Raw genomic sequence first — 11,321 nt, forward strand, 5'->3', positions numbered from 1 at the left:
TGTCATATATTTCATGGTTCACTTCTCAACAACATTTTAACACATTATTCTATATATAAAAACGTAATTTAGATTTATATATAGAATTCTAAAATGACGGAATTTAGATCTTCATCGTTTAAATGTCTTGCAAGTAACAATTTCAGTGTTTGGATTTATGTATGCCAAATTTTGTAAATGATATAAATTATAAGGAAAAACAATATCATGCTCAATAGAAACTGTGAAATGACGCTTTTTTTGGCGGAATTTAAACTCGGAAATCTCGATCCCCAATTTCCACAATTTTTTCCGCACATCATTTAATAAGTTTTGTGGCTTTAAGTTGCCAAACAATAGAAATATCAAATTCTCCTCTTCAATTCTTAATTTTTAACTAAATTCCGAGTTATTTTCCACTATCCAAACAAAAGGTAAAAGAAAAGAATCAATATACGTACATACATTCATATATCAAATTACCTACACAACGTTTAATTATGTGGTTGTTTATATGTTTCGTTAACAATTTATTCCAAATAAAAAACAACCATGGAATCAAAATTATTGTGGTTTAATCAGAATAAATTAAATCCTTAAGTCCATTACGGAAAGCCATGAAATTTCTTAATCATGCTTTATTATCACATTTATTAATCATGAATTGGATAAAGTTATAAGACTCAATTCATGACCCAATAAGATCTTGAACTTCATGATTTTCAAAATACTATAAGGTGGAAATTTCAATAAACATAATTTACATACATACCTTGACAATCAGCCTTCAAAATCTATAGTTAGAGAGAGTACAATTTTTCTAGTATAGCCCTAAGTAAGTACCAACCATCATGGAAGTAGAATAGGAAACTACTTCTCTTAATTTGACCAATATAATTCTTATGAATAATATTTATTAAACCCTTATAATAGCAAATAATTTGTGTAACATATAGGCCATTCATGTGAGCCACATAAAATATTATTATATAGAAATTTCTTACACAACTTTTCCTCCACAAGTTGGATAAGGCTGCATTAATTTTTTTATTTTTTTTGGGGCTTTTCATGTAATGGGTTCTCTATATGGCTCGGCATTGGACTTTCTAAGTAATTCTATAGTGAGGGCCTTAGTCCTTAGATGATGCTCTATCTCTTAATCATTGGATCAAACTAACTAATTTGATAAATGACTAACCAATTTGATTTAACGGTTAAGAGATAAGAACTCTTCTAAGGGACTTAGATAAGGCCCTCTCAAGAAACAAATCCAGGACCTCAGGTGCAACAGTAAATATTCTTAACCATTTAAGCTACAAGTCCCTTGCAAAAGACCCACTAGTTTAGTGGTTGAAGTAATTGCTCCCCCAAGAAAGGTTATGGGTTCAAGTTCTAGAATTTTTGTAGTATATATGAGTTTAATATGTTATCGCTCCTCTCAATAGGAAATGTCCTCATAAAAGCACTCTCTAATTTGATACTTTATTTTATCTGATAGAAAAAGTGCACATATATATATATATATTTAATATACCCAAATAATTGTTTGATGAGCAACTAAACTTTATATAATATTACTTATAACTAATTGCCCCCTTCAACAAAAAACAAAACAAAAACTAATTGCCCCCAATAATTGTGCTAACTTGAAGATCAGTTCTCTCGTTTAATTTTGACCCCACATATTTTGTTTTTTTTTTCCGATGATTCACTGTCACGGCTTTAAAAACAATCAAATTACGTATTGCTTTTGCTTCTTTTTATTGACTTTATACTTTTTTCGGTTGGAGTACCACGTTTATTTAAGCGCTACCTCATCTACTAATGGAAAAGGTCTTTTTCTCAAAAGATCCCAAAAAATTTATGAATTATATTTTAGGAGATTTATTATTATATTCAATATAAGAGCTCAAATTTTAAAAAAAAAATCTTATATGAAATAGACTTTAGAAATACATCCAAAGTCCATTTACAACATAACAAAGAGACTTTTAACTTCTTATAAATTACAAAATTGCCATCAATTTCTTAAAATAAGTCCAACCTTAAAACCTCATAAAAAAACTCAAAACACTCAATAGGACATTAAAGTAATTTAATAATTAAAATTAAATTAAATAGGACCACGAGTCATTTTTTGGGGTTATTTATAGAAATGAAATGGTGTAAGGTTTATTTATATAATTAGTACTAAGAATGGGTATACAACTAAATAACTCTATTTATAATGGAAAAGATCTCAGATTTATATATATGTTTTTTTAATAGCCACCACAATTATGGAACATATCACGTGCATCATGTGATATGATCTTCAAAGGTCTGACTCTGATTGTATGTTACGCTTCAAATCTTATGCATTATTGGATATTCGTTTACAACCCTCTGGTCTGTCCCGAAATTAATGTATTTTTTAAACTCTCTCATTGTCTGAATATTAAAATAATGGAATTGGTCGGCTGGGTCTATTACAATGGAAAATGACATTCGCTTGCAAACTAATAGTTTCGGGTTCGAATCACTATAGCATTATAGTAGGATGTGTGTGTGAGAAACCCTCCTTCCTTATAATTTAGACTACAACTTTTACTATTTTTTTTTAATGTAATTGATTATTTGGTTAATGTGAAAAGTCGTTGATGTAGGTGAATTGTATAAAAGCTCAAACCACCAATCAAATGATTGCTTCAAATTGGAAGGTCACAAACAGCCCCACATCTCAAAACACAGGTCAGATTAATTTTTTCATGCTTGTTATGAGATCTTGTTGTGATCAATTCTTGTGATTTCTGAATTTATAAGAGGTGTTTGATCCAAGTTTTGCTCAGTTCAATTCTTCTGATTTCTGAATTTCTTGGGTTTCCATTGAAAGCAACAAAACAATGGATTTTTTCCTTGCTTCAATGCACGGAAACACTCTCAAAGGAGGTTTGCTCCTAAGTGCAGTACTGCCTTTATTGAAGCTCCTTTGTATGGCTGCCATTGGTTTACTTCTTGCTCACCCAAAATACCAACTTGTCCCAAAAGCCACTTTCACATTTCTCAGTAAGCTGGTGTTTGCTGTCTTTTTGCCCTGCTTGATCTTCACCAATCTTGGTCCATCCATCACTTTAAAGAACTTGCTGAATTGGTGGTTCATTCCTGTAAATGTTGTTATAAGTACCACAATTGGGTTTGTTTTGGGGATTTTGGTAGCAATAATTTGTAGGCCACCACCTGAATTTTTTAGATTTACCATAATCATGACTGCATTTGGAAACACAGGTAATCTTCCTCTTGCAATTGTGGCCTCTGTTTGCCACAGTGATGATAACCCTTTTGGTACTGAAGATGACTGCACTGAGGCTGGTGTGGCATATGTATCTTTTTCCCAATGGGTTTCTGTTATTCTTGTTTATACACTTGTTTATCACATGATGGAGCCCACCTTGGAATCTAGTAGAAGTGCTTATGAAGTTGTTGTTGAGGAAGAGGAATATCATGAGATTGAGGAATTGGGGTCTAATGGCAATGGCAACGACAACGGCAATGAAAATGGAAATGAAAATGATCTCACTAGGCCACTTCTTGTTGAGGCTGAATGGCCTGGAATGGAAGATAAGGAAATTGAGCATTGCAAGACACCCTTTATTGCAAGACTTTTTAATAGCAGCAATTCTATACTTTCCCACACCGCTATTCCGGATTTCAGCGGCGAGGAGGAGGAGAAGGAGAAGAAGGGAGATCAGCCAAGAAGTACCAAGTGTCTGGCAGAGCCTAGAATGGTGAGGAAAATCAGATCTGTTGCTGGGATGACACCAATTCATGGCATTCTTCAGCCCCCAACAATTGCTTCTCTTTTAGCCATTATCATTGGCATGATTCCTAAGTTGAAATCTTGGGTTTTTGATGATGATCAAATCCTTTCATTCATCACAGACAGCTTGGGAATTCTAGCTGAGGCCATGGTGCCTTCGGCCGTGCTTGTTCTTGGAGGCATGCTGGCTGAAGGTCCAAACGAATCAAATCTAGGAATGACAACTACAATTGGGATTATTGTTGCAAGGCTTTTGTTACTTCCTTTGATTGGAATTGGTGTGACTCTGTTGGCTGATAAATTGAACATTTTGATTGCCGATGATCCATTGTACCGGTTCGTTCTTTTGCTGCAATACACCACACCAAGTGCTATCTTGTTAGGAGCAGTTGCAAGCTTGAGGGGTTATGCAGTCAGAGAGGCTTCTGCACTCCTCTTCTGGCAGCATATTGTTGCTGTCTTCTCCCTTTCAGTCTATATAATTGTATACTTCTACATATTGTTTTGAAATAGAGCTCCGACCTCAAATTCTTTCCAATATACAGACTACTTACGAACTATTGAAAAACGGTTTCATTTGGTGTTTCTCCTTCAAGTTTTTACGTTAGCACACGAAATGTTTCATGCATATACTCAAGAAATTGTTTGCTATTTGAGCCTTCTAGTAGCAAGGCCCCACAGTTTTCCGGGGGTATTCAATTGAGATTTTAATATATTGTAATTACATGATTTTAATGTAATGGATTTCAGCCGGATTTGTAATTGTATGATTTTACTCATGATTTTAATAGATTGCAATTACATGATTTTACTTATGATTTTAATTCACTTAGGATTTTACTTATGATTTTAATAGTATTCATTTGTTTTGCGCCTCTTTCTGGCCCCTTCTGAAAATGGAGATAAAGCATCCTTAGTCTTGCAAGGTATAGCAATCACAAAACAAGCAGCCATAAAACTCAACATAAAATTGAGGGAATATGATAATTACACTCCAATTTTCACTCCACTTAAAAAAAAAAAAAAAAAAAAAAATCTTCAAAACGAATTAATAAATAGTTTCTTTGGAAACAAAATTTGCATGTAAGGTGGAAAACAATTGGCATTTATGCACTGAACCTTAGGATAAGACTATGAACTTTAAATCTTAATACAATGTGTAGAATATATTTTCTCTGTTCAATTCCATGTTTTATATACTTTATAAAATCATATGATACCTCAACAGTACGAGATAAGTTTTTGGCTTAATCGGCCTGTTATTTTTTAAAAGTATCATGTTGTTTTGATTGATTTGACAGTGAGAGGCAATGTCAATCACAAAACTTTAGTTAAAGGAACATTGTGAGTCACTTTAACTTGTTGGAGGGAACAGTTGCAACATTTTTCTTTTGTTGCCTTTGAATTTCAAATCACACTATGTGGAATATTGACTAGAAATGGCAAGGTATCGTAGGATCAAAATTGCACTGAAATTCACCGAAAACTTGACCAAAATTTCCACTCAACTACCTCTTATTAAATCTCCTAATTTTGTGAGATATTATACCGACATTGTCAATGCATTGCTGAAATTATTTGGAGAGATGTTTCAGTAGTACTACCCTGTCAAACACTTGTTCACCCTTTTTCAGTACCATCCCCAACTTAACGCAACCAAACTCGCGATAATTGAGCAACACGACAAAAAAAAATATGGTGAGAGAGAAATTGAATGACTAAAAAGTAAAAAGAAAACGAGGAAATCGGTGAGAGGAGGAAGAAGAGGAAGAGTGGGATGAGATGTGAGTGTGGCGTGGTGGGGTTATTTTCTCATTTGCGGTTAGAATCTCTCTCTCTCTCTCTCTCTCTCTCTCTCTCATCTTTTCCTCTTCGTCCCACTCTCCCCCATTTCTACAGACTCGTGCGTACAAGTACAATGTCCCTTAAATGCTTGGTTTCTTCGCTTCTCTACCCAAAACAAGAAAAATGCTTGCTTTCTTTCTAATGGATTTTTGGGTGTTGTGTTGGTGATTTTATTAATATTATTGTTGTTGTAAATTTGAAATACTGTAGTGTGTACTACGACAACACTCCATCTCTTGCTTCGTCGTTTCAAGATACACAAGCTACAAGGCAAAAGATTGCTGCTTTCTTCCTTTCTTCCATTGCAGAGAATCCCATTCCTATTCTTGTAAGCTTCCCTCTCTTTCTCTCTCTCTCTCTCATTTAATCTTTCCCACATGCCAATCAATCATACCTTAACGTCATTTATTTTTGTGGGCATATCATTTTCTAACCTCTCTCTCACATTGTGCATTTCTGGTGTTGTATTTGATTTGGGCAGTTCTTCCAAGTTTTTGGTTTCTGGGTTTTCTTTTTTTTTTTCTTTTGAAAAAAAAGAATTAACAAAAAAGATCAAATCTTTTTCTTTTTCTTTGGATAATTTTATATTGCATTTTTTCTGTTGGGTTTTCCTTGTGTCATTTCAATGTCGTTAATTTTTTGTTGTCAACTATATTCTGTTCGACTTCCTACAGCTGCATTTTCTGCTTTTAATCCCTATCCATTATAGCTTCTCATTTTTTCACAAAAAGGTACATTGACTTTTGATATCTTTCCCCTTTTTTGTTTGTTGCTCGGCTTTACCTCTCCTATTTTCCTTTCCTTTTTCCCTTTCGCGCCTGATGGTCCTTTATTGATCTTGATGCAGCTTGAGTGTTGCTCCTTTGCCTCTACCTCCTTTTTTGGGATTCTTCTCGTCATTCTTTAGTATTTGTTTTCACAATGTATGGATAATTATTTTGATGCATTGATAATTAGGTTTCATGGTTGCATTGATGGTTGCTCAATGGTTTCAGAAAATTCCTTTAATTCCTGAGAAAACAGAGTGAAAGGGAGGAAACCAATGTTTTGGATTTTTGTGTTGGATCTTTCTTCATCTTTAAATTATATAAATATTCGTCTTCGAGTAGCTGAATTTCAAGATTAGAAGATCTGGTTTCATCTTGTTCCACAGGTTATTTTTGTCTCACTTCTTTTTCTTTTGATGACTAGGGTTCGTTTCTATAGCGATGCTAACATTCTTTTGACTGTGTTAGAGGTGATATTCCCAAACCTTTCTTGCTTCTTAGTTGCACTATTTGCAAATTTCTTAGCGCCCTATGAGATATGTTCTGTCTTTTTGTGCATGAATATTTAGTGTTCCTGCTCTTTTGTTCTGAGTAGACGGTTGAAATGAGAGAAAATTATTACTTTCAATATCTGCTTGATCAAGTGGAGGTTTTATTTATCATATGAAGAAACAGTATGAGCTTTAAGATTTGTTTAGGTGGCCTTTCAGTATCCTAAGTTGTCCCATCAATTAGAACAGAACATTTGGCTTTTCATTTTCATCATTTTTTTTTTCACAATTTTTTGCTTCTTATACTTCGTATTTTATTTTCTTTGTTCTTTCCTCTTTTCATTTGTCTAAGGGCTTCAGTTTCTGTTGCAGATTTATATTTCCTTTACTGGATTGTTTTAATGGTTTATTGTTTTGAAATTATACGGAGTTATGGTGATATTTTAGTTCTAACTTTTGGTGGAAATTGAAATGTGAAGTTCCAGTTAGGTTGCTTAGATGATTCTAAAGTGATTTTCTTTTGTAATTTAAAGGATGGGGGATCATTTTGTGTTGTTTGTTGATCGACTGATCACTGAATCTACCCTAGAAGCTGTTATAGAGAGCACATATCAGTTGCAGGACCCAACACTCACAGCAAGCCAAGATACTATGGACTCTTCCCATAAAATAGATGTGAATGGGTCATCTTCTAGTAAATTTGTACAGTGTAGGATTTGCCATGATGAGGATGATGATTCAAACATGGAAACACCATGTTCTTGCTGTGGCAGCTTGAAGGTCAGTTGTGCACTGGCTTTTCTGTTGAAACTTCTTCTCGTGTTTGCTTTTTAAAGACTGGACTGAATCTCTTGTTTCCTCTAAACTTCTTTCTCATGCATCGATGTTAATGACAGTTCCCACATAATTCTACGACCAAGTAGTCCCTTTTTTTTTTTTTTTTAAATTTATTTATTTTTTAATAAAATTTTATTTAGTTTGATCAAACTCGTAAATATTCATTTCTATTGCTTCAAAGTTGAAAAACTTATGTCTTGCGTCATTGATTCTCTTCATCAAATTCATCCCCTTGCTTATAAACAATATTCTTACACAGAAATCTCAATTATTTAATTTTCTAGCTAGGCTACCCATCTTTTCCTACTTTATGGTGTTTATAATTACTGTCAATATGCTTAATGATGATGGTCCATGTTGTTTGCCAAACTTCAATAATTGGGCTTCTACTTTAGAATTACAGTTCCCTCAGTATGAATATCCCTCTTAAATTAGTGGTTTATGTTACCGAATTAAAAGTTTGGGAACACAGACCAAAAAATTGAGAAGCCATGTCTCTATGAGTTCAGTCGAACACACTGCAATATAGTTCCTTTATGGATATTGTACTCTGATTTAGGCTTTAAAAAATGTTCAAATCAAGTTTGAAGCAGAACATCATTTTTAACGAGAGTTAAATAGTCAACTGATTTCGTAGTAGCAGGGAAAACTGCACTTTGAACTCTAAGATTTTCAAATTTATGAATTCTGAATTTCTTTTCAAGCATCATATTATAAGGGCATGTATGTATATGTATAGATATATAATATCCAGAATCTTGAAGACGTTGATTTAATTTCTGGATAATATGTCTACTTCGGATCAAAACATGTTGAAAGTGGCATAGGAAAAATCTTCTGGAATAATTTGGAATATATAGTATAAGAAGCAAGACCGTACCACAAGTAATAACTCTCAACCAAGTTTGGACTCCTGATTGTGGCCATGGTTTACTGAGTATGATACAGATGGTCATGACAAGTTGTTTTTTAGTAGCTTATTTTTTCATTCCATCAAGTACTATTACACATCAGAGGGATTTACCAAAACAGCTATTTTCTTTGTCTTCCCCTTTCTCTGGCGCCTGCTTTCTGGCCGTGGCAAGTATTCAATTGGATTTATATTGCAGTCATTTATTTACTTGATATTCATATTTTGCAGTATGCTCATCGTAAATGTGTTCAGAGGTGGTGCAATGAGAAGGGTGATACAATATGCGAGATTTGCCACCAGGTATGCCATTGTTTAACTGAACATGTTTCAGACTTTAGTTATGTTTTATGACCTTATTAAACTGGGGGGACTTTCCTTTTTCCTGTTGATTGTGAAATTGCAGCAATTCACGCCAGATTATACAGCACCACCTCCTCTATTTCATTATAGTGGTATTCCGATGAACTTCCGGTATCTCTCTCCCCATCCATTATACACTCAAGGTTTTCTATTTTGCTTCAACAAAGGATCACTTATAACTCATTGAGAATTATAAACTCATTGAGAATCATAAAAGTTATACTCAAATTGTTGTTACCATCTTAGGGGGAATTGGGAGATTTCCAGAAGGGATCTGCAGAATCCTCAATTTATAGCAATGGTTACTGCTGATCATGAATATATGAATACCGACTTTGATGATGAATACTCAGCTCCCTCTTCAAGAAGCTTGATATGCTGCCGTGTAGTTGCTATCATCGTAATCTCTCTCTCTCTCTCTCTCTCTCTCAGGTGCATTTTGATAGTAAGGGAAAATAGAAAAATGGTACAGAATTTCCGTCATCTTACTCAAAGAAAAGAATATTTCCTGCTGAGTATTTTGTTTTTCCATAGCATGACATTCAAGAAAACCATTGGGTTCTCCTCATCTGTTTGTTTAAACAGAACACTCTGATCTTTATATCGGGCAACCTATATTTGGCAGAACATATAATCATGAAACTTGAATAAATGAATCTCTCTTCTGATCATTTAAGTCTGAATATAATTTCTTATAAACAAACCGTATCATATTTCGAAATTGTACATGGCCATTTTGTCTAAGGTGGAATACGCTACCCAATGACCTTTGGGATTCTTTTGAAACTATTGGAGAATTTTTGTGTTCTGAATTTTAGCCATAAAAGAATATGATATGTCAAGTCTGATAAATTTCAAATAATTGGTATTTTGGACTTCTGTACTTCACCATATTACAGCATGTGCTTACGTATTTGTTTATTTTCAGTTTATGGTTCTTCTGGTTTTACGCCATACTCTTCCATTCTTAATAAGCGGAGCTGGAGAGTACTCATTGACATTGTTCACAGTAAGTTTGGCTAGCGCAGTTTTCTTTTTCCTTTTTAAGGATGAAATGCTCTTCAGGAAAATGTAAAAGAAACATATTGATATCTTCATTATGCTGCAGTTACTGATGTTGAGAACGATTGGGATTCTATTTCCAATCTATATCATGGTTAGAGCATTCACTGCTATCCAACGTCAGCGGCGTCAACAGGTTAGTCATATAAGAACTCATTAACCATGTCGGATTCACTTCATCATTTTATTGAAACACTGAGCAGCATCCATGACTTCCACTATTACTTCCTGTGTGTGCACGTGTTTTTGCCTGTAACAAGTTAATCCAATTCCATAGAAATCATGAATCTTATCATAGTTTTGTCTCTTACGCACTTCTGTTCTGGTATTAAGTTAATATAATATTTGTAGAAATCATCGTATGCGCATGACATTGATCATCTGTGTAAGCATTGCTTTTCATGATACAATACAGTGGATCTGGAATAAGCAGACAATTAATTCTTATTGAAATTGACAGCTGAATTTGTTGGTTCGTGTGCACTAGGATCCTGAAATTTCCCTTGCCACATCCGACGAAGAAAATGACTTGGCATATCCATCACGCTTGATTCAAATTCGATAATTGATTCAGCCACCACTCTTGGCTGGTGGAATCATTTGCTATCACTGCAACATCCCAGAAACGGATCAATAATCAAGAGCTGCAATTATGTGTAATGCAGATGAACATGATCAGTGACATCATCATTTCAAGACAATGTGCTCGAAGCATCGATTACCGGCAAACCTTTTGCTTACCACGATTCTGAAAGCTGTGTGTAGACAGCATTGGATATAAGCTTTTTTCTTTTCAAGTACAGCATACAAATTATGGGAATCCTAGAAATCAAAGCTGCATGTAAATTTTAATAGTGAGTTGATGTATTTTATCCAAAAGGAACATGATTGCTGCTTTCACTTTTAATATGCTCCCTTCAAGATCTTGTTTATAAATTACACACACATAAAAAGTTCCACGTGTAAATTTGCTATTATGGGCCGATGCTCTAGCCACCATAAGTAAGGAAAAACTAAGCAGAAAAGAACTTTTCCAATGATGAGTTCGATTGGCTTGTCATCCAAGGAATAGGGTGCATACAGGAGATTTGCTCAAATTAAACACAAGATTGAATAATTGTGATTGTTATTATATTTCTCGAAGAGGAGGAGATATATACAGGTATAAGTTGACTTTTCCTACAGGTAAATGTAATTAGCTATTACAAGGAATCTTAATTAGGTAATTATTCTAATTAGGTAACGTGAATTACACCAGGAAATCAAGGATC

The 11,321-nt window shown here is 34.1% G+C and overlaps 2 protein-coding genes across 7 annotated transcripts; both read left to right on the forward strand.

Moving 5' to 3' along the window:
• Window positions 1-2,587: 2,587 nt before the first annotated feature.
• On the forward strand, window positions 2,588-4,599 carry LOC148917587 (protein PIN-LIKES 2-like). Of its 2 annotated transcripts, XM_089049518.1 has the most exons (2): window positions 2,588-2,709; window positions 3,244-4,599. In XM_089049518.1, exons 1-2 carry the CDS (start codon window positions 2,658-2,660, stop codon window positions 4,281-4,283), a joined length of 1,092 nt encoding a protein of 363 aa, XP_088905644.1. In that variant the 5' UTR covers window positions 2,588-2,657; the 3' UTR covers window positions 4,284-4,599. The 2 variants fall into 2 exon arrangements, with proteins under 2 accessions (XP_088905644.1, XP_088905643.1); XM_089049517.1 differs by having other exon boundaries at window positions 2,648-4,599.
• Window positions 4,600-5,434: 835 nt separating this feature from the next.
• LOC103328693 (uncharacterized) lies at window positions 5,435-10,957 on the forward strand. 5 transcript variants are annotated; one of them, XM_089051206.1, is made up of 10 exons: window positions 5,436-5,596; window positions 5,831-5,948; window positions 6,812-6,857; window positions 7,412-7,658; window positions 8,857-8,928; window positions 9,032-9,099; window positions 9,235-9,388; window positions 9,917-9,997; window positions 10,097-10,186; window positions 10,538-10,957. In XM_089051206.1, exons 4-10 carry the CDS (start codon window positions 7,413-7,415, stop codon window positions 10,613-10,615), a joined length of 789 nt encoding a protein of 262 aa, XP_088907332.1. In that variant the 5' UTR covers window positions 5,436-5,596; window positions 5,831-5,948; window positions 6,812-6,857; window position 7,412; the 3' UTR covers window positions 10,616-10,957. The 5 variants fall into 5 exon arrangements, with proteins under 5 accessions (XP_088907335.1, XP_088907332.1, XP_088907333.1 ...); XM_089051209.1 differs by lacking the exon at window positions 6,812-6,857 and having other exon boundaries at window positions 5,435-5,596; XM_089051208.1 differs by lacking the exons at window positions 5,436-5,596; window positions 5,831-5,948 and adding an exon at window positions 6,007-6,543.
• The last annotated feature ends 364 nt before the right edge of the window (window positions 10,958-11,321 follow it).

The sequence above is a fragment of the Prunus mume genome, linkage group LG4, assembly GCF_029339155.1.
Source record: "Prunus mume cultivar Tortuosa linkage group LG4, ASM2933915v1, whole genome shotgun sequence".
Taxonomy (NCBI): domain Eukaryota; kingdom Viridiplantae; phylum Streptophyta; class Magnoliopsida; order Rosales; family Rosaceae; genus Prunus; species Prunus mume.